This window comes from Excalfactoria chinensis, chromosome 7, assembly GCF_039878825.1.
Source record: "Excalfactoria chinensis isolate bCotChi1 chromosome 7, bCotChi1.hap2, whole genome shotgun sequence".
NCBI classification, from domain to species: Eukaryota; Metazoa; Chordata; class Aves; order Galliformes; family Phasianidae; genus Excalfactoria; species Excalfactoria chinensis.
The window spans coordinates 1,747,040-1,771,068 of NC_092831.1; the positions used below are offsets into that span (position 1 = coordinate 1,747,040).

General features: G+C 42.4%; 1 protein-coding gene across 1 annotated transcript in view; it reads right to left on the bottom strand.

Moving 5' to 3' along the window:
* Nucleotides 1-24,029, bottom strand: part of KIF5C (kinesin family member 5C) — a 58,123-nt gene that overhangs the window by 17,573 nt on the left and 16,521 nt on the right. Inside the window, exons 3-16 of the mRNA XM_072342502.1 lie at nt 22,922-22,995; nt 18,898-19,002; nt 17,054-17,102; nt 16,175-16,230; nt 15,211-15,298; nt 14,890-15,014; nt 14,593-14,697; nt 14,095-14,243; nt 10,755-10,903; nt 8,335-8,510; nt 6,779-6,847; nt 3,830-4,036; nt 2,466-2,612; nt 1,219-1,407 (exon numbers count right to left, since the gene is read on the bottom strand). Of these exons, the coding sequence (XP_072198603.1) occupies nt 1,219-1,407; nt 2,466-2,612; nt 3,830-4,036; nt 6,779-6,847; nt 8,335-8,510; nt 10,755-10,903; nt 14,095-14,243; nt 14,593-14,697; nt 14,890-15,014; nt 15,211-15,298; nt 16,175-16,230; nt 17,054-17,102; nt 18,898-19,002; nt 22,922-22,995 (1,688 nt within the window). The remainder of the gene's footprint in view (nt 1-1,218; nt 1,408-2,465; nt 2,613-3,829; nt 4,037-6,778; nt 6,848-8,334; nt 8,511-10,754; nt 10,904-14,094; nt 14,244-14,592; nt 14,698-14,889; nt 15,015-15,210; nt 15,299-16,174; nt 16,231-17,053; nt 17,103-18,897; nt 19,003-22,921; nt 22,996-24,029) is intronic.

The following is a 24,029-nucleotide window of genomic DNA, read 5'->3' on the forward strand; positions in this document are numbered from 1 at the left end:
ATCACCATGTTAAAACGCAATACAAATATAGGGAGGGGAAAAAAGAAAGGATGTAGCCTTGCAGTCTCATTTCCTTCACTGCATCTTTTCACAGCCTTGGATAAGTCACTCAAATATTAAGCCTCCTAGGAAGGAGGTCTAAGAAGAACACCAGCCTCACACAGACAGACAGGCTGGCTTCCACTTAACACACTCCTTCACTGGGTCAGCATAAGCCAACACCACAGCTGAAGGAGTGTCCCAGCAGCCCACTGCTGATACTCATTCCCAGCTCTGTGCTGCCAATCCTCTCTGAGCCAGCAATAGCATACATATAGCTGCTTTCGAGGCAAACCTTCTTTACTAATGCAAGCTCCCAAGGAAAGGGAGCAACACAGATTGGCAGGATGACTTCTAGTGGCTGTATCCACTTTAAGACAGCATGAAAAGTGTAATTTTACTTAACATTTTTGGACAGCCAATACTCTCAGGATTCAAGCCTCCCTTGAACACTAAGAAGCATGCTTACAGCTACAGTTATTACTGCAGACCTGAATAAAGACATCCTGTGGCAGGACAAGAGGTTATCCTTGCTCCAGGTTTTCTCTGAGTAACTGCTAGCAAGAGAAACAGAGTAAACTCCAAACTGTCTCCATCACTTCATGTGTGCAGTAATCAAAGAAGCATGGTGAAGCAGTTAGCCTCCTCCCTGCATAATGCTGCAGCATGCATCACTGCCTGTAACATACCACCCACTGAAAAGCCCTGCTACCATCTGGATTTCTATCTTACACAGTACTGCTTTCCATAATATATTATTACATGCATATTGCTGCCCAGCTATCTGTTAGTACTGACAGTCCAGATGTTGGGGCTCTCCAAATGCTTTGCTAGAGACCCATACAATCACTGCTTCCTTTGTCAGTTTGCTTTCTAAGTGGAGGTACAAGATGCAGATACATGCTGAGGAAATCTCTCTGAGAGCATTTTCACTGTTATGCCATTGAAAACATTTTGAAATCTACAGCAGGAGGACAGAATCTTACCACAGAATGTGCTGCAAAACGCCGAGGGGAAGGAATGCAGATTGAGAGGAACAGACAACAGAACAGACAAGAGAAACACCTCTCTTCTCCCTGAATTCTCATTTCTCACTCCTAACACACACATCTCACGAGGAAGGAGGCTGAGAAAATCATCAAACCTTGCTTCAAAGGAAGAAGGAAGGAGCAAACATACCTGTGAAATGAGGAGCTGGCAAGCTGCAAGCTCCCTCTCGCTGGCATTCATCTTCCTGTTGGAGTCTATCTGGGCACTCTCCAGCTGCTTGCTGCGGTTCACCAGAGATTTCACCTCAGACTTCATCTTGCTGATGTAAAGCCGTGCCATGGTGAACTCCTCTTCGATCACCCCATTCACATCTGCTAACTAAACACACAGAAGATTGCAATCTAAAAGGTGTGGTCCTTGTGGAAATCAATACGTAGCAGTTCTCCTGCTAAGAAACAGTTGTCTGGAGTTAGGTACAGGCGTTGGTCTGAAACTCTTTCCTGGCAAGTGTAAATTAACCCCCCTCATCTCTGACCATTAATATCACCCTATTTATACATCCTTCCTTGGTGAAGAGTGCCTTGGATTTTGATGTCTTTCTCTTCACGATTTTCCTTCAGCTTCTTAATTCACATAACACACTGATGAGCTGTAAAGATTCTTCTTGAGTGCATGGGCAGTAATTTCATTTGGTTTTGCCTTTTTTCTAGCAGCAAAGGGAAGACAACATGTTCTGTCCCCTTTGAATAGCCTAAGAATGTTACCGCCTCCAAAACTGTCAGTCTGGTCTGAAATTAGACATACTTTGAGAAGCTGCTAATTGCCAACAAATCTCAAATTATTCATCTAAAACCTTTTCAATCTTGCCTTATTTACAGACAGCTGCCTTGGAAAATGCTGACATCTTAGTTGCTATAAAAACGTGTATCAAACAGCCTCCATTTGCAGAGATTTCCTCTTACGGTTCTTATTAAAACGGCCACCAGAGGTTGCTATAACATCTAGCAAAATATGTTCCTGTGGTCCAGGATCTGCATGAACACAATGCAGCAAGCAGCATTTAGCAATGACCATGTAAATAATCTCTGACGTTGAGAATTTTGTTCATCTACAATATTGTAAGCGTATCAGTGAGACAGAGAACCCAGCCCAGGCCTCAGACAGCAGAGTTTATGCATCAGCACACAGATGGGCTGCATGAGTTTGGCCCCAAACACCGAGCTGGGAGTCAGGCGTGGTAATTATGTGCATAGACACTGACCATCTCTGACCCAGACAGAGATCTCTTCATCACTGTTTTACACTGTGCTCTAACCAGGATTTAAACAGCTGTCTCCTGGGAGAAGGGCTGCTGTGTCACACACACACACAGACTCCATATTTTCATATGGCAGGAGGTACAGACAGGAGGGAAGCAATAAAGACATCCAACTTACTGTTTTAACATCGTTAGTGCCAATGATCCCCCCGATCTCTCCCAGGTCTTTAAGCAGCAAGTTTAAGATTTCTGTAGCTCTCTTCTTCTGATGGTTACTGAGCTCCTGCAACTGGCCCAGCTCCCTCTGGGTTGCTGACAGGACCGTCTGGAAAGATTGAAAGCAAAAGTTACCCTTCTTTGCTCAGATTCTCTCTATCCATACAAGAAACACCACGGAACAGAATAAAACCAAATTTCTTCTCTGTACACGATAAATCCACCAAACAACACACTGTCCCAAATCTCTTTGCAAGAATAAAGCAGCAAAGATGAAGCTGGGAGTTAACTGTGCTTCTATAAATGTCTCCCTGCTTCAGTGCTCTTCAATAGTGCCACTTTAGGGCATCAGTTCTTCTGTGATATCTAGGTTACACAGCACTGCCTTATATTTTCCTGGGACGTGTCTGCTGGCTCCATGCACTGACACCAACTCCAGCAACACACAATTTCACCTCGCCATAATCCACTTTCACAACTCACTTGCTAACAAGGCTACTTTGGATCTATTAAACGTAGTAAATCCCGTAAGAATCTTATTTGCATAATACATGTCAAAGAAGGTTAATCACGGAGAAACAGGTATAGAAGGATATAAAATTCAATTTTTTTTCAAATGGATTTCATAGTAATCTGTTTCATTAAAGTGTATAACAAAGTCTTTCATGCAAGATATGCATGAAATCAGATGTGTTAATGACATCCTTTTGGGTACGTGTGAGGGATGGACCAACCAAGTTAAGCCAATTTGGGTTTTTCTCAGATCAGATGTTTTTTTTTGCCTTACAATCAATACGTCATCTGAAGAAAGCTTTTTTGTTGTTGCTGAGATTCCCTTACTCTGTACGAGATCTCTGTTCCACAGCACACAGTCCAGAGAAACACAAACTGATGCCATTTGCACACAGCAGGTTTTCACATCTTTCTTGGTACAATATCGCTTTCAAATGATCAAAACACGGAACGGCCAGTTCTCATGTTCAGCTCAGGAGCTGACATGGTATGCAAAACACAGAGCTTGCAACAGAGCCACAATCTGCAATCAGCTTTCATATAGCAGCTTTCAAAGTATCGTATCCTTGTATCAATACAGAAGATAGAAGGTAGCACCAGCAAGTGGTGCTACCATCTTTCAATGCTGTTGCTCCTTTATACTTTATACTAGTTATATCTTTATCTAGTTATTAAACACATGCAGCAGCACTTGAAAGCTCCCCAAAACGGCACAGGCTAGTAATGATCAGGGAAATTCTTATGGAAATCTTTAGGAGAGATGCAGAGTCAGGAGGGAGGAGGGAAGCAGCACTATAAGCTGCCTGCTCTTACGCTCTTCTGTGCCAGTTCATCAGCCAGCTGCTCATTGGCTCTTGTTTTATCCTCCACTTCTTGGGATTTCTGGTCATAATTGACAGCTAGTTCTTCCAGGGCCTGAAGGACCTCTTTCACTTCGTCTTTTGCAGCTTCATTCTCAATCTGAAGACGGGTGAGTTCCTCCTGAATCTTCTCATAATCTCTCCTAGTGGAGGCCAGAAGCTGCAAAGCAAATACGACAGGAGCATAAATCACCCAAGGAGTCACTTAAAAGATAACACAAAAAAGGGCAAAAACAGACAAAGAGAAAGGCAAAACATGAGCAGGCAATGTGTGTACAGAAGATAGAATACACGGGAAGAAATTCTGCTCCTCTACCAGCAACATCATCAGCTTCCACATAACTGTACACGAAGGAAGCTCTAAGCTTCAATGAAAAGAAAGATCTCGATCAAATCCTATTACAACACAAGACTGAGGCAGAGAAGCTTATTTTAAGCTGTACAAGAGCTCCAAAATAAAGTTTTCTGCCCTCAATCCAATCCTGCAGCAGGGACAAAAACACCCAACAAAGTAAAATACATAAACACGGAATCACAGCTTTGAAAGGAAGCACAAAAAGGGCTCTCTGAGGCGGCCTCAGGGATCTTATGGCAATAGAGGAATATTTTGATAAGCAAACTTTGGATGGTTATTTTTAGCAGACATTGGAAGTGCGATGCTGATGACAGATTAGTTGCTCATATTTGCTGGAGTATAAACCAAAGAAAATGCAGACTTCAGAAATACCAGTGGATGTTTCCAGCTTGTATTAAACTTAAACGCACTCCTTCCACACTCTTAAGAGATTCAGTCGCAACATCTCTCTCAAACTGACCACCCAAAAGGAGAATGGCTCTTTTTGGCTCAGAGTGCTAATGGAAAATAGGAAACCAACAAGCTGGCTTCAGACTCTGGCATAGGCCCAAAGTGGCGACGAGAGGATTCAGATGTAAGGGAAATTTATCTCGTGGTAATTCTGCAGCCTCAGAAGTGCACTCAAGTTATGAAAAAAACCCAGTGAATTGCCAAAGCCAGATGGCATGTAAATATTTAAACAACAAAATAGCTTAAAATAATCTTTCTACTAAACACAGATGGAACTATTATTTACATTTACTTAAGAAAATTTCCACGCGAATATTGCTGCGACTTCAAGCAAAGGGAAGCATTATATATCACCTAGAGCAGCATTATATATCACCTAGAGCATCAACATCTCCCCAGGAGATTTCCTGGTGACACAGCATGGCAAAATATGCCAAGATTTAGGAAGGGTCCTCATAACACTGCAGCGATTGGCCCTAATGAAGCAATCCTGCCTAATGCTGAGGCTGCTCTGGGGTGAGGGGCACCTCATCCTGAGTGCTGCACATCTATTTCTGAGCTTCATTTCTCACATCACAGACTCCCCGCTCCTTGCTTTGGAGATGTGTTACCAACACGTCCTTGTGAGAACAGAACAGAACCCGACTTTACTTGAAACCAACAGTTTGCAGTCCCAGCCCCACAGCAGAGGCACTGGCAGCCAAATGCTTGGAGCGGTGATGCATGAGCTAGTGGCAAAAAGGTATCAACAGACACCAATTTCAGCACAATGCCAGCTGGGCAGGCCTTGTATTTATAATTGACCTGCTAGCTTAATCAAGCATAAAAAAGTACTTCAGTTCATTAGGGAGAAGCAGAGCGAGGCAGCTGCTCTGCAGTACATATCTCAAGGAGCCAGCCATGAGATGTAAGAGAACAGGTACATCACTCCTGCAGCACAGGTGAACCTTACACATGGAAGGCAGGACCTTGAAAATCGTTATTCAATTCCTGTGAAGGAGAAAACAAAACTGACTGCCTTATTGTCTTTCAAAGGTAAGAGACAAACAAGCTAATCAGAGAGCCAGTTTAACCTTCCAAACAAGGGGCACAACACCAGCTGAAGAGATTTCAGTAGGACAGCAAAGCCAGGCAGGAACATGTGAAAAATGGGGGTGAAGTGGTAAAGGAAAGGATTGGGCTACTGAAAATGTGTGTGCATACTCATAAGTAACATTGAGTATGGAACACAGAATGGGCAGAGGAATGAGCCAGCTTACAGTATGGGACAGGTATTTTTCCAGAGAACCACACCAAAATTGATCAGTATTTTGGAATACAAGTGAACTCCCACACCAGGGTTAATATTCTTGGTCTGAATCTTCCTCCTCCAGTTTCACCCAATTTGATAAACAGCATAAAATCGTTTCTGGCTGAATATCACAGCACATTTGGAGAACTCAGTAATTTGGCGCCAGTACCACTTTATGTCTTCAAATCTCCATAAACAAATGACAGACAAGGAAGTGACTTTGAATGTAAGTTGTGATCATTTTCTTCATCTAAAAAAGCATTAACGTTCCTCTACAGATAGAAATAACGAACAAAATAATGTCTGCAGCAAAGAATCCAAGATTTAAGAGCAAATCCATGCCAGTGCCAGTAGATTTTTCAGCCTCAGAGATTTCTCTCGGCGCTTTCTCTAATTGCTCGTGCCAGAATAATGAACATCAGTAATTTATTATCAGCAGCAATTTGTATCCTGTCAAACTAGGGAGCCTGTTCACTGCTTACTGCCCTAAAAGGATACGGGAATACTGAGAAAACATTTCTGAAGTGAAATACATTGGCCGCACTCCTCTCTTGGTATCTCCAGTGACACTTCCCACTAGGATGGTAGGCTTTACAAGGTGTAATCAAGGCTTAAAAAGCTCTTAAGAGGATAGTAGGAAATTCTGATGTTTAAACGTTGCTTTAACAAGGGTTTCTCCTACCTGCTGAATTTCTGCCAGTCACTATGAGCACATCTAGCCAACATCTGTGACAGAATCACTACAGAAGGGTCGCATAAGCAAAAGGTCTTTTGCTTTTGGTTGTTTTTGTTGTTTTCCTCCTTACCTCCTCTTGATCCAACATTTGTTGTTTCAGTTTCTCAGCCAGCTGGCTCTGCTGATTGATCTCGTCGTCCTGCAATGACATAGGGTTGGAGATTTTTAGTTTCTCTTCACAGGTCTCATTTGATTGCTCTTATTTCCCCCTTTCTAATAAGGATAATGTCACAGCAAAACTTGACCAGGTTTAAAACAATGAAGATACTCTCAGGTAATGCAAATCAGGCATCCACTTTGACCAGCATTTTAACTTCTTTGTTAAGATGGTGACCTCACAGCTCAGAGCTGACCTTCAATTCAGATGTGAATTTGTGATGGAGGCTGCTGGACTTGGGCACACAACGCACAGCAACTCCCCAAGTCCATCTCAGTGATACTCCTTATGAAGGAACTCACCCAAGGCAAACAATTGACTCTTACCCTCATGGCGCCAATTGGCACTTTGTGTTTCACCAACAGCCCTGCTAATGGATTGATTTCTGATAGTAAGTATGGCGAACAAGTTGGATATATTGAACCACTTGCAAATACTAAAATAGCTCCTGGCAGAAGAATGGCCTACACTGTAATAAGAAATTACAAAAGGGACGTTTTGGTTTTGTTTTGGAGATCAGATATGTTCTCATTTCCTACAGCGCTTCCTGCAGGAATTCACCAGCTTATGCCTCCCATATGTTCTAGGGTAAAGCACAGTCCTGCTCTTGCTTCCTTCAACAATAATTCAGGCCTTGCTACATTTGCTGACCAACATTTTTTTTTCTTTTTCTAACCAATATGTGAAACCTCCAAGAGGGCAAAAATTCTCCAGCTTAGAAAATTTCTTAAAGATTTTAACTGTTATTTGAATGCCAGCAACATCTTGCCTTGCCATTTGCAAACAGGCTGTGCTGACACCTCATGCAACACCGCAGCAGAACTAAAGCTCAGAATCTCCCCTTGCTACTCAAAAAAAGAAACAGCGGGCTTTTATTTTTATTATTATTTATTTTTCTGCTAATTACACTTGAGAATTAAAATAAGATTCGATTCAACACTAAAGCTGCCCTGAAAACATTTGCTGCGTTGCCTCTTAGGCGGCTCTCATTCATCAAGGTCGGTGGTTTTAGGATGCCGTTTTCTCCCCTTCTTATCTTCACACAAGCCAAAGCCATTAATGGCAAGTGCTCAGTAAATGTATTGCTGATAGCTTTAAGTGCCAATAATGTGCTTCAAGCTGTGCAAATCAAAAAAAGCCACCTGCACTCCAGAGAGTGCTCACAGCTAGAAGGAGATGAACAAAAAAGGCCCAAGGGATGCTTCTGTTTTCCTTTTTCTTCAAAATTCTGATATATAGTAAACATGAAGGTACAGATTCCCTTTATTTTTATATATGTATATATTAATTTTCTTTCTCCCATGACTGAAACAGTGTTGGTTTGTTGAGCATGTGTTCTGCCAGGAGGAGGAAGAGAAGCTCAAACTACACACCCGGGACACAAAATTAGCACCAAAAATAAAACCCACCCATCTTGGCTTTGACTTCCATTTACACCCAGAGAACAGAGTCAAACCTAACGTTCACACCTTATCATCCAGCTGCCTGTAGAGACTGGCAATCTCTTCATCGTACTTCTGCTTCTCCTCTGTTGAGATGCTGGCAACCACGGGTGTGATGTTGTCAATGATCGGTGTGTTATCACACGGCTCCAGGTTCTTCTGGTCTTTGGCACTGATCTGTTCGTCTTCAGGCACAGCTTCTCCTGCAGGTACACAAGTTATGGTCATTACAACAGTCCTGGCTGAGGGACAAACAGAAGGGTGACCTGGGCATAGGCCTGCCAGTGGGTGACTGCCATAAGTAAAGGTAATGGACAAAGGTAGGTGCAGAGAGATGGCCATGCAACCTCCAGGGTTAGAAAAACAAGCAAACCAAACACTGCAGCACCTTGAATGGCTGCCACTGAAAGCACTGAACTCCTGACTTCCCTTTCACTTGGGCCCTTTATACGTGAGATTAGCTCTGTGGATTAGCAGAAGGGGAAATAAGGAGGAAAAAATAAGACTTTCAGCCTAAAGCCAAAGGCAATCAACTGTCCCTTCCTCTCCAGATTTCCAACTGCCTTATTAGCTTTCCCTCCCCCACAATGAACTGCTCAAGCACCAGGACAACAAGCAAGACAGCTGCATTTAAAACAACCTTCACGTTCTGCCTTGTCACGTCTAAAATGAAACAGCACAGACCAATTTTCAGATGCTGCCTATGCATACCAGATAGCATGTTCTCCCTACACATTTTCTTTCAGAATTATTTTCTCCGAGGAATATTCCCTTCGATAACCTAAGAGCATTCTAATTACAAGGCTGCTGCAGTTCAGTGAAGAGGGACAGGCAAGCTGCTCATGCCAGAAATTGAATCTACATTCATTAATCTGGTGAGAGACTTAGCTGCTGAATGCTATTCAAGGTGTGGGAAGGCTGCATTCAAACCCTTCAGCAGAGATTTCTTCCATTTCTATGAAAAGCTATGACATTTCAGTCCATAAAGCTTTATGGGCCATTCTTCCTGCCCAAACAGAAGCATGCAAACGGGACTACTGTATCAAGAACCAAAAAGCAAGCTGCTCCAGATCAGAAAGCAAACTGAAACAGGGGAGGAAAAACAATGAGCAACAAACAGAGAAGACTGTTTTGGCAAGTTTAAAGCCAGAAAGAAGAAACTCGGAATCAAGCACGGCGAACTCTATAAAAGTACCGCTGCAGAAATACTTTCTGCCCTGTTGCTAATGACTTGGTGATAATATAGAGCAAAATATACAATGATTTTTTCCCCATAGCATTTCAGTAGAACAGAGCAAGAAAGGTGGGCTCATCCAGAGCAGAGGAGCTGGCATGTGGGGCAGCAACGTGGTTGGACTGCAGAGCATCAGCCAGGTGCCTCCAAAGCAGGACCTTGAGAATTTCCTTCTGCTGAACACAACAGCTTTGTATTTCAGACCACAAGTGAAAGGAGGAGGGGAGCGTAAACTTGATACTGGGAGGACAACATCCTCCTAACTGTAAGGCACAAACCTAATTGAGCACAGAAGTCCTCCTTCAGAGAGAACAGGGTACAGCCGCCTTCTGCTGTAATGTTATTTTTATTTTCTGAATGTACAGAACAAGCCATAGCAGTGGATTTATGCATTGGTCTTGTATTTTATACTCAAGATACTGCTTTTGCTACAGTTTCATTTGGAAAGAGCCTCCTTTGACACGGTATCCTTCCAAATGATGCTATTCCAGAAGGTCAGACAAGAAATCAATAATAATTTGAATGCATTTAATGTATGGCTTGGTAACACCAATGAGAAAAGATGTAGGGGAAGAGGCACTGTGTATATTTAGACAAAACAACAGAGGCGGCATATTGTGTTTAAACAGCATACAGGATGGATGTACACAGGTTTTTCTTAAAGATCCTTCCTAGGATGGGAAGGAAATCATTGAAATCATTATCAAATTGAGCAAACACAGAATGAAATGCAGAACATGAAAGTGCCAACAATTCCCAGTGCTCTTCAACACGCACAACAGACCCACCGTCTCCATAGCAATTTTACCATGTGGATAAGGGAAATATCCCCTCTCCCTGAAGTGGCCCAACCCCCCAGAGGAAGATGCAGAAAGCAGCCATTAGGTAACTACCTGATGTGAAAGGCAAGGGAACAGCACAGCAGGGTGAAAGGAAGTAACACTGCTTTGCACCCATAAGGGGCAGGGATTATCTTTTAAGTATGGACAGTAGAGATTTTATCTGTGCTATTCAAAAGCAGACTCCATAAGAGCAAGACAATTAGTGACTAATCATTAAATCACATATTTGTTCTCACTTAATGCTGGCAAGTCTGTGGCCAGCAACAGGCAGCAGTGTGGCCAAAGGTGCTAAGCAGGCTGCGCACTTTGGAGTTTAACACTCATAACTTAAATCTGCAGAAATGCCCCCATTCCCATCTTCCCATACACACCATTTCTCCACCTGTTCAGTTCCAGCTCCAGATGCTGGATAACGTTCTTTAGACTCTTGTTTTTGTCTTTTTCCTTCTCGTACTTTTTCTTCCACTCCTCTGCAGTCAGCTCCAGATTCACAGAGACTGTGTTCTTAATGGTCTTAGCTCTGCATAACAAAAACAGGTGTCAGCTGCTCTGTAACTTCTATGTCAATGCAAGGCTGGGATTTGGGGACTTTTATATTACATCAAGGGAAACTATGAAACATTTGCAGTTCATTTCCTGCAATGCAACGTCACAGTTCCATTTTCTCTCAAAACCTCAGCAGTGTTACTACCTAGAATCACAGAATGGCCCAGTCTGAAAGGGGCTTCAAGGATCATGAAGCTCCGACCCCCCCAACACATGCAAGGCTACCAACCTCCACATTGAATACCAGCCCAGGCTGCCCAGGGCCCCATCCAACCTGGCCTTGAACACCTCCAGGAATGGACGGGGCACCCACAGCCTCTCTGGGCAGCGGTTCCAGCACCTCACCACTCTCACAGTATTTCCATCAAAGCCTCAATAGAATTTTTCTGCCTCCAGTCAGGCACGGATCTGTCTCTGCAGATTTATTCTAAGAGAAGCAGTTCTGGGTTCACCATTTCACTACTGTGAAACTACCGAGTTCCAGACGAACCCAAACAATTGCAAGAGAAAATGCAAAACAAGCAGAAAAAAAAACTGCACAGCATCTCCTCTAGCAAAACCACTTTTAAAAGCGAAAAGCAAACAAATCAGAATGAATGAAGAAAGATGCAGATCTTTGTTCCTCACTGCTGAGACCTCTCCAGGCAAACCCAGTGTTAGCAAATGCAGAAGAAATTTAGTCTCTGTTTAACCAATGGAAGAACAGAGAACCGGTTTGTGGTGGGCTGAAATGCCAATGCAAGGAACTGCCCTCAGCTATCTGCTATAGGTACACTGGCTAACTCTCCCCTGGGGAGGGCATGTGATCTCTTATCCTTTTCTCCATGGCTTCACTTCATGATTCTGAATCACCTTCTAAATATCATAGAATCCTAGAATGGCCCAGGCTGAACAGCACCACAGTGCTCATCCAGTTCCAACCTCCTGCTATGTGCAGGGTCACCAACCAGCAGCCCAGGCTGCCCAGAGCCACATCCAGCCTGGCCTTGAAAGCCTGCAGGGATGGGGCATCCACAGCCTCCTTGGGCAACCTGTTCCAGTGCGTCACCACCCCCTGGGTGAAAACTATGGCCAATCACTTAAAATCCTGAAGCTTTCTTTTGTCATCAGGGAAATGCTTCCATCCCTGCATATCATATCCCAAACCTGCATCTCCTATCCCAAACCTGTACCTCGTATCCCAAACTGTGCCCTGGTGACTTATCATAGAATCACAAAACAATAGAATGGCCTGGGTTGAAAAGGACCATAATGATCACCTAGTTTCAGCCTCCCTGCAACGAGCAGGGTCACCAAAAAGTGTGACTTGCACTATGTGGCATGCAGAAGCTTCACCTAATGCTTGGCTTTTACATATTGTCTCATATTCTGCTAAAAGCATGGCTCACATTTCTACTCACTGAAGTGCACTGGGGAAAAAATGCCACACTCTAAAATATACCAACTGCACTGCGCTGCTGATGGATGAAGCACATACCAGCAACTACAATTAAAAACAACATAAAAAAGAAGATAAAAGAAGAAACTGACTCACTGCTGACAGAAGAGCCCATGAATTTGCAGCTGGGTCTATGAAGATGAATTTTACTCCTGGCACTTACTTTAATGGTGATTTTTCTTTATTGCTTGGCAAAATGGAGGATCTGGTAATCAACCATGAGTCACACACCTTTCCTTTAACATTACTCAGCCCTTAATCCTGCCACATCAGAAAAATGGAATACCACAGCCAAAGGGCCTGGAAATGAAACCATTCCCAACAGACAGCTATATATTGCTGTTCAAAGTGCTGACAAACAACACTGTGCACATACAGTAGGTGTGCTCCTCTGCAGGTCTGCCACATCAGCAGTCCTCGTCCTCCCTCCCAGTTAAATGCTCCCCAGCACCTCCTGTTTCAGCACAACTCTAGAGCTTCTAAGCAGCAAACCACAAAATGACCAACACGTGACTCACTAAGCAAGCTGCCCTGCAAAGAATGCAGCCCTCTCCCCACTTCTTTCAGCTGTCATCCTAGTCCTCAGCAAGGAGCACTTCCATGGATTAGAAAGAGAAAACCTCCCTCCTCCAAACTGAAAGGCAAGTTTTACTGATTACTGGAAAGAGAAATGGAACCAAGAGAAATGTGAGCTGGAATAACACAGAAACTGGACTTCCTCTACATACACTTCCCTCAGTACCCATGCAAACAAGTTCCCAGAGATCCTGGAGCACAGTCATGGGGAGGTTTCAACTGTGATCCATCCAAATATTTAAACTTTTTCCACAAACAAAATCAGCAAATCTCTGTATTTGAGAGTCGTTAACAATTTATATTGACTTCCATGCCATAGGAAGCAGAGCTCAGAGGAATCCAGGCTATGTACAGCTTTCCTGACTGCACACAGATCCTTCCCCACCTGCACAAATCCCAGCAGCAGACAAGTTAATCCTGTTTCTGGAAGTGCCAGATGGGGAAAGCACTGCAGAAGTGTCTGCCAGCCTTAACCTACAGCATCACCCTCAGTCCCCACAGCTGTCCATTAAGAGGGGCTACACCAACTGCATCTCTATGCCCTTCAGGGCCCATCCTGTATTTTTATGTGCTCTTATGTGAACGAACTGCAGAGCTCATCTTCCTTCAACAAACTGTAAGGAAGATCTCACCTTAAAGACAAACAGCAGGGAGATGAACTAATATAAGATTGCCAGATTTGTCTTTTATACAAGATTTTAATTTCCAATATACAGTGCTCCATAACAGTGTCAATTTTAATGCCAAACTTATACCAAGTGGAAGACGCAACCTATTTTCCGACCAAGATAAACTCAATTATTTCACAGACTCCTCAACAAATAACCTCTCAAGCAATCATAAGTTGCTGGAATTGTTTTCATTTTACTATCACGCAAATAAATACACACTACATAAAGCAAACGACACTCCAACATATCAGAGTTCTCCTTAGTTACAATAAAGTAATTATGTAATGAGCCTGACCTGTTCTGGCAACCTTTCCAAATGTATTTCATATGACTACAGCCAATGATATATACACAAGAAAAATCTTCCTTCCAACCACTTCCACATTTCTCTAATCTTTGCTTGCTCCTAAATTATTATTGATGTTCTAAACATGTAAAGCCATCATGGTGATCATCATCTTAATGCCAAGTAAGACTCACCGCTGTCCAAACATCAGGGTCGACTTTGTTTCTGCTTCATTGAAAATAGAAGGAGAACAACATATAACAATGGTGGTTCTGCAGTTTCCACCAAGGGAATCCTGAAGTATCCGGGTCATTTTGCTGTCTCGATATGGAACATGAGTTTTCTAATCAAAATACAAATAAGATGCATGAACAATATTTTTTAAATAGCAGTGTTATAATTGAGAGAGAATATGAGTCAATGATGACAGGATGAATGGACTTTGAAGCATACAGTCCTCAAGTGCAGTAGTTTTGATTGTGCTAAGATGAATTGCACTGGATAACCATTCAAGCGAATCACTAACAATTTGCTTTCTTATCTTTAGAAGAATACTAAAAACATTATTGGATTGTGGTTGAAAAGTCAACACTTTCTTCTTTCTGAACTGAAACCATGGCTTATTTCTTATATGCACGATAAAGGAAGATGAACAAAGTTATTCTAAACCAGCACAAAACAGGATTACTTACAGTTCCTTCTGCCAAGGCAGATATCACGTTGCCTAAAGCAGACAAAGACTTATTGATATTTTTAGCTTCATCAAGAACAGCACCCTCCGCTCCAGTTTTGCTGACCTACCAAGAGAGCAGGCAACAGTCAGGCTCACCTACTGGCAAGTCAGTGCAGATGGGGCAGTGCAACAATTAAAGGTGCTCTTGAAAGAACAACAAAGCAAGCTTATCCTCAGCCAAGGGAGACTTTTATATGCACATGTTTAGTTTAGTAATCTCACCAGTGTCTCCAAACATTTTATGAAGAAAGATTACCTTCTCGCTTCCAGCCAAGTCTACCAGGTACAGTTTTCCACTAAGTTTCTTCTCAGTTTCCACATTCTCTTGTTTAATATTGATAAGGAAGATACTGTGACTTCTAGAGCTGTGTTCATTCATATCTGCAGAGGAATCACATTTTAAAAGTGTTGTGTAAGTGACAAGAAGTTATATTTCAGTGCTATCCAATGGCTAACAAATTCAAATGTAAGAGTCTATTCTATGATTCTGTGACCATTCACATACATAACTTGAAATACTTTGTGTATCCCACTAGGAAGCACCAAGCAGCCAGGGAAGCACCCACAGAACACCTACTTGTAACAGCCACGTGGCGGTTCGCTTTCCCTTCATCGATGACATCCAACACCTCCTCAGGACTAGATACAAATCTTTCTGTACAACCCTGGAAATGAAACACAAGAAGAGTTTAGAAGAGCACGAGTACTCCAAATGCCACCAAGAATCTCTATCACGGATGATCAAATAAGGAAAAGAATCATCAACCTGACCACCTGCAAGGCAGTGACCCACACCTGCCTCGGTACAACTTGCAGCAGCTGTTGATGGGAAGGGTTAAGAGAGTTTTTTTCCCCACAAAATTAAATACTCAGTCAAATCCCAACATACAGGAGAGAGTTTCTACACTCAGCATGTAAAGAATGGCACAGCATATACGCCTATTGCTAATCTGGGTTAGATTACTTGTCCAAATTAGTTTTTCTCTCTCAATCCATACAAGACAGAGCTCTCTTTCTCTGCAATATTTGTAAGGGAACTATTTTATTTCATTATTTTCGCCTCCTCCAGGGACAGAATAAACTGAACACTATTATACGTACACTATTAAGGCTCACATATGTTCACAAGAAATATATGGCATCTAATTGAGGGCATAAAGGTCATAAAGCAGTTTACATGAAATCCCAGCCCAACAAATCTGCTCTAAAATACGGCAAGACTACAGCGACAAAGTATTAAAAAATTCTTCAAGATGTTCTCTTTCATATTCAACATGAAACAGGCATGGAAATACTGAGAATTTAACATCACTGGAACACACTGTAAATGTTTGAAGTCAGTAAAGCAAAGCAAACAAATGATTTGAGCCCATTAATATTTCAGGAAACTGTTTGGATTCAGGATCTAATACTGCTTCAGCATTCAAGACAGAACATCAGTTGAATCACCTCAGTAAACACAGAGGTATACAAGCATAAATGAATGTATATGTCTGTTATCTAAGAAAAATGAAAGGCTCAGCTTCAACTTTGCCATGTACCTTCACATATGGAACTCTGTTCTTATCTTCATGTACGGCGAGGTTTGTCTTTGACACTAGAAAGAAAGATGGAGGATCATGAGGAACATTCCATAAATAAGACCGTGTCAAATATAGACACGACACGAAAATGCAAATATTCTGAATACATTAAATCTGTCAAAGCAGAGTGTAGTAATTTTCTTACTGACTAACGCTATTTCTGTACGTATATTTTGTTTCTTTTTCTGTAGATCTTGTGCCCGTTTTGTTACTGTTACCTTTATAGAAAAGACTTCTTCTTTACAGCTTGTCTTAGCATGACCAAGACAGAACAATGTAAATTTGTTCAAAGCACCAAAAAATTCAGAAAGAATCAAAAGGTCTCAGGGAAACCCCAAAAAAGCTTGAATAGATGTTCCTGAGTGCTACTTTGATTTACATCTCTGTGTCTTCAGGCTGATTCCAAAAAGCATAAGTTACTTTCATTAACACACAGACACACAAATGGTTATCTCCCATAAAATTCCACCTAAGAGAAGCAAAGCAAAGGACAAAATGATAATAACTTAAAAAAACACAAAACACCCAAAACAGCCCCAAATAAACTCTTTATATTCTTTTTTACAGTAAATCCAATGGAAGTTTGCAAGACTCAGAAACAGCCCCTTCCATTCAGCTCCATACCCACTGGTAGATAACCAAGCTGGGTAGCAATGCCAAAGCAGTGCACCCCTACTGATGATTTAAGCTACAGAACTGTCTATCAGAAACCCAGTCACAGTCACACAACTTCAACTTAAATCACTCAAAGACAGAAGTGAACCAAGACTGATGGAGAGAAGAAAGCCCCAAACCAAACCAACCACCATGTAGTTATACATAAAATGTGAAACTCACCATCAAGTAGGTCCCTTATTTTGTCCAAATAGATCTCAAAGTAGGAAACCTAATTAAAGAATCATAAGCATTACAGATTTAAACTCTAGCAGTTTAAAAATGCCTCCACCTATACTTATCTGCCCAAACAAAAAGCACCAAACTACAAGTAAAACCCACCTCCCACATGCTTTGAATCACATCTATCTCTTTTGAATGATTTCCACGCCAAAAACCCTCTCTCTATTTATCAGTGGCTCACCAGGAACGTGTGTCAAAAAGCTTCAGACAAACCTCAGCTTCCTCTGTCACTTTTGGACAGAAAAACATTGAAGAGAAGTAAAGTAACCCAGTTAGTACCATTTCACCACTGCGCTACTACTACATCACTTGCAGGGCATGTCTGATGAGAGGCACAAAGGCAGACAACACAGCCTGTGGTTTTGCACACCAGTAACATAAGCCTGACTTACATACATACAATGACACTTTACAATGAAGCATATTGTAAAAGCTCTTTCCTGAATCAAGTCTCAAATAGCAAATGGAAAACGAGCTCCTCTGTCACAAAAAGAGACAACTGTGCCCGGAGTAAAAAGCAGAAAAAAAGTTTAGGGAGAAGTCGAATGAATGAGTGACTATGTGAATACAAGGGCATTCAGCTCTGACAGAGGCAAACAGAAACCTCTTGTCAGCATGGTGCCTAACTGCACCAGAACTAAGATTTACCTAGGGATTATTTAGCAAATCCAATAGCAGATGGCTAAACTGCAGGTATCCGTAAACCCGACCCATCTAGTAAAGCATCATTTTATCTCAAGTGAAATAGAATTTTATCGATTTGTTTATTTTTAAACTTTGAGAACTGCAAATATATACAGAAGTGTTTCAATTTGAGGTATTCTCTTCATCTGTGTCACATTCCAAGCCATCTTTTGGACCGTGTATTTCAATACTCTGTCTCACCCAGACTCAGCTCACGTGCTTTGTATCATCCCATTAACACACGCTGCTGAAAACCCACACACGCAGGAGACATCAAGTACTCTTCCCATTTCTAAATGGGTTTCAATTAGGGAGAAAAAAATTGATATTAGTTTTCTGAGCTGGCTTAGTTATTAAAAGAGTGTGACAGTTCAGTTATAACCTTGCTCCAAATGACAGAACTCGCATTTCTCTAAATGACAGCTCCTCGTATAATCACTAATTCATTCACTGCTACTTAGGCAGCTTTTCTGTTACAATATTCATAGATGTCAGCTAGGATAGGAAACCACAAAAACTGCTCAGTGCTGGCAGAACGTGATTTATAGAGTGATACAATTCTGCTGGGACAGGAATTTAATACGTCTGGTGTCTTGTACAAGGGGGTCCCCATCTGTTAGCATCAAAACGTTATCACATAGAACAGCAACAGACAGGAGAGTTTTACGGATGATGAAAAGAAATCAGTGCCACTGCTACAAAAACCATTCCTATGAAAATTCAAAGGTGCCCCTTCTTAAGAGCTCAACATTTTACATTCTACAGTCTATTCAAATATTTAGATGGTTTCTTGTGAGGTTGCTTCTGCCTGCACTTCATGTCACAGTGACTGTTCATGTGTATGCTCAGATGCTCCCAGTACAAAATGACCTACTCCTTCCAGCATAGCAGTAACTGGTTCAGATGTATTCTGATGCATTACTGAAATGCACACGCCCAGAGCACCATCTTCTCATAAACATCCTCAGTAAAGCAGTTTGAATCACAGGTAGGAGAAAGGAAACACTCTGCAGCCACGTGCTCTAACCAGAATCCAGTTCCAGCTCCAGCCCTGCCTTCTTCCAGCTGACCCATTACATAACATGCCATCCTGCATTTACCTTTATATGAAACTCCAGGTTCTCATCCATGGAATAGATGTGATCAAAGATGTCATGTGCAATTCTCGGAATGATTCCCATTAGCTGAGGGTCATGCAGCTTCCCCTATGGACACAAAAGCAAACCATAACTGGGAAAGTGTTGCTTAAGCACAGGAGAAGGGAAATCCTTGTTTAAACACACCATCATCCAGTGGGGCTTTGCAAACAAGCCTGCTGCTCTGTGGGGATTTGCTTGATGCAAACACACGTAAAAGATGGCAGGGTGACTCAACGTGTTAGCACTCTTCCCCCCATGGAGCACCTATCTGTTTTGTCAGCTCCTACCACACGTGATGCACGCTGTCCTGCTGCTGTGCACTCTGCCACTCACTGATTTAAGACAGATAAACAAACATAAACAAAACAAACTTTCCAATTACACGCCAGAAACAAGAAGCCTTAAAGCATCCCAATTCTCCTTTGCCAATAACAGCTAACGGGAAGACTGTGTTGGGAATTAGAGCAATATATTCTGATTTGAGCTTGCTCGGCCTGCTGCCAGAGAACAGAGCCTTACAAACACCACTGTTCCCCATGTTAAATTGCACAGTTACCTTCCTCTATTCTAGGAAGAACTGAATATGAGATCAAACCAACCGCCCTGGCTGCGTAGCTCCTTTAATTGCTTTGCTCATTATGAAAAAAATCAGACATAGTTGGGAAAGATGGCACTGATTGAAACCTGCATAAAAACATAAGACTTGAAATAAAAACCTCAGCATAAGGAATTGTTACTTCCACATTTCAATGAATGTGCATTAAGCTGCAATAACAAGCACTTGAATCGACACTGTCTCTCCTCTCTCAGCTTACATTTAAAGCAGCTACCAGGTTTCTCCCTTTCAACTATGTATACCATGGGGAAAAAGCAGAAGAAAGAAGCTGAAAGAGAGAAACCAGTTGCTTTCCTGACCACCTTCCCTGTAAAGCAGCACTTGGCTGTATCTAAACCAGGAGCATTTAATTCATGTTATTTAAGCAATATTAACTTCTGCAGCGGAAGCGGTTAAATGCTGTATCATACACAGCATCCCATGAAGCTCTGCAAAAGCTAAGAGGTCCTGGTTGTACAAAATGCTGTTTTAATTCAGAAAGAGAAGATGAAAAAGAGGGTGATTAAATAAATTCCTGAGGGAGGGGAAAGAAATCTGTATGCGTGCACACTCGAAACAAAACCCTGCACTGTGTTCTGCCTTGCCAGCAAAGGCTTCACTGCACAATGCTGAGCTCCATTACACAGCACTGGTTTGGGGCAGGCACTGCAATACAATTTTCACACTATTCATTCATTCCTTCTCACTGCAGAAGTCCTTAGGTTCCACCGAAGCCAACTGACTACCTGTCCTGCATTGCTGCACACACACAGTCTTCCCAAAGAGGATAAAGGAGCTTCTCCTAAACCAGGATAAATAGGAATCAGTTGGTATTTCTTCACCACTCCCACATGCAACCAAAGGTGCATCCATACTATACAGTAATGTAAGAAGCATGATCCAGCTAGCAGCGGCAGCTACAGGTCCAGAACCAAAGAAACTAAGCAGTGCCTCCTTTTCCATAGCAGCGTCTTGGATTGTTGCATGGATTGCTAGCTCAGCCAAAGAACAGCATGAATTCAGAGTTCTGTCCCAGGGTCTTCTGTCTGCACAGAGATGTGTCAGCTCTGGCACCTCTGCACAAGGTAAGTGGTGCTTGAGCTCTGTATAAATGACAGCTCAGAGGAGTATTTGCTTATATGCTCTCCTAACATCTAGGAGCTGCGTAGTATGTCTGCTTCCCTTTCCATAGCTTTTACTATAGTGAAAAAGTTAATTTGTAACAAACAAATGACTAAGGGTACGTGTAATTCAATCACTGCCCATACAGCTTCATGAGCTTCGGCTTTCTCATTATTTAAGCCAGTGCTGTCAGAATAGCAATGAAGCGACGAAGCAAGATGACATTCACTGCTTTAAAAACTGTAATACCGGCACGCCGCTGAAAAATAATTGGTTTAACTTCATTATGAATGGATTTTTATTACAAGGGGAACTCCACAGAGAGCATACATTGGAAAGGGAAACAAAGGAAGCGATGGCTACTCGCAGAAATCCACAGGGAAAACACAGCCATGGATTTATCTCTGACCCCAGGATGAGTATGGAGAGAAGTGCTGCTGCTGCCATCAATTGACACTGCAGTTAGTAAGCTCCCCCAGAGCACCAGGACAGCTTTCTCTGCTCATTAAAGCCTCGTTTTAATAACAACATTAATGTTTAGGGGTTGGACTGGATGATCCCCCCTTCTGAGCCCTACAATTCTGTGATCCTGCATAGCATAAAGGATAGGGAAGATCAACATTTGAGACACTGCTGCTTGACTTCAAGATGTTGACGGAACCACAGTTCGGAGGGACTTGCTAAACTGCAATGTAACAGCAGAGCCCATCAGTTTCTCCTGTGGGAAAAAACCCACGTGTTTTTAAAGGAGAGATGTTTTATTTGCCCAGGAGAAAGGTGGGTGTCAGAAAGCCCTTCTTGGCTATATTACACCACCGCGCCCTGTGAGGCCTCACACTGACACCAGGCAGCACTCTGCATTTCACACAAAATCCTTTCCCTATAGGATTTCGTTTTTCTTCATCTTCAGACTATTTTCTCCTCCTCAACATGCTATAGCAACATTACAAGGGGATGTTAGAGCCAAAGAGGGATTAAACTGCATTTAGACTCGATTCCACTTTAGAAATGACAGCTTCTTTTTTATTAAAAAAGCAAAATGGACATTTTTCTACAGTCGTTTTCTTCATCACGGCTTGTAATTCCGAATATAAATTGGCTTTAAGAGATCTTTCCCCATGCCATGTGGAAGGACCCGCTCAAGCCCTGCAGACATTTTGATGTAATTACATTGAGAGCGGGTGGATTACTCAGTCACTGTGCCATCTGTGAGGCCTGAGCTAGTGATTTTCCCCATCCCTAGTCTCCAAAGGAGGCAAGGACAGACTTAATAAGACATGAGGCATCCGTTATTGCATCCTCCAGGAAAGGAGCAACTGTGGCAATTAAACAGCAATTCCATCAGGGCCTACTGGCTCAAGAGAATATTGCTTTCCTTCTCCTTTACTCTTCAGGTCAGGTAGGTCAGCTGTGTTAATCACGTAGCAAAACCATCTGACGCTGTTAGACAAAGGACAGCTTTTTGCTTCCCTTCATTTCATTCAGCAACGCTTTGCTCTAGATCTCCTATTGAAAGTTCATAGTTGAACCCAAATGCTTTAAGACAAATACATGTGGCTCGTGCAGTGCTGTGACAGAACAATCCTATGCTAGGATTAAATGCTTGAATAATCCTTCTGCTATGGGAAGCGACTAGAATATATGCATGTTTCTGCCAGAACAGCAGGGGGAAAGCAAAGCAAAGCAAAACAAAAACTCATACAGAAGAAGAAAAAAAGACACTGTGGCACTTCCTGTAGCAGAAATAGGAACAGACTTAGGACCTCAGTCACCAGGTGCTGATATTCTCCTCCTCTAAAGCAACACATCGATTCATCCATCTGTGCCACAGCGTGTGAGGGTGGCATTCCCAGAAGGTGAGTACAAATGAGAAGACCAATAACCAAGGCATGAATTTGTACAATCCTGCGTGTAAGGGAACTGTATCCATATAGTACATCCATGGTATTCTCTGTGGATTAAGGAATCTCATTCAGCTTCTTCACAATGATACACACAGCTAAGCTGTCATGACAAACATGGAAAGGCTGCAGCTGGTTCTTTTCACTAACCAGCCATTAATTTAGCTAGATACTGTAGAGGGCTCTGGAAAAAATAAAACAAAAAACCTTCCCATTGAAAACAATACGATAGCATAAAAAGCAGAAGCTTTGTCTATGTATTTATAAACCCCTCACAGCTCAGTGTTCCAGCTTGTAGGTTAGTTCAAGCATGCAGTACATAAAATTCCACTGCTGCTACCCAACTGATTTAACCTTGCCACTGTACCTCCATAGTGTGTGTCTTCCCTGACGACGTCTGCCCGTAAGCGAAGATGGTGCCATTGTAGCCTTCAAGAACATCTGCAAAGGAGGAGGAAAGCAATTAAACCTCATCATGGCATCTTCAAGCTGCACTATCAGTGTTTCATCCATCCAAAATGCGGAAGGCCAGTCAGAAACACACAATGCAAGTCGCCATCCATAAGCCTCCAAAGAGGAAGTTAAACAAGCTCACACTTTTCCTATTACTGTATCACTCAACAGTTCAGAGCCTTATTAATTTTCAAGCTTGTCAGCAAAGCAGGGGAGCAAAGGAGGAAAAGGGACAGACAGGAATTAGCTCTGCTGAAAATAGACTTCCATCAAGGCAGAACAGTCTTTATATTGTATACATGCTTCCAAAATGACCCTGTGCGTTGCAGGGGGGTTGAAACTAGGTGACCATTGTGGTCCTTTTCAATCCAGGCCATTCTGTGATTCTATTTAATGATTCCACTGTTCACTCTGTGCTGGTTCCATCAGACCACCCCATTGCCTGCATATATACGCATGTGTCCAGATTATGTATTATTACATAGACAATTGTAATCTCTTTGTATGCATCTCCCCATGCATGTATGTAGATGGTCCGGGCCTGCAGTAGGACAGATGGTGATCTCCCAGCACACAAACCAGAGTCACCAACCCATTCAGAGCCGTTTAAAACAATATGTGCCACTTTTTTACATCAGGCACACAATGAAAGTTAAAGGAACATTGAAAACATCTATTAATCCTGTGAGAACTTGGAAATCCTGCATCAAAACACTGCGTGCATCCCAAGGCACCACGGCCCAAGCAGCAACACATGTGCAGGTTCACTGCAGTCCCTGCCTGCGGGGCTGTGCTGCCCACACGCAGACACTTGACGGTTGGCCTGCCAGAAGGATGTTTGGTGAAAGGCTTTCCACTGAAGATGGTTAATTCACCATCTGTCAGCTGACTAAACAGAGAAGACGGGCCCTGAGACAAACAGCCTGCCCAAAATTTCAAGTGGAAAAAAAAACAACAGATGAACAGGAGTGATCCCACGAAGATCAGCTGTGGGCTTTATGTAACTCAAACATGAAAGCCCA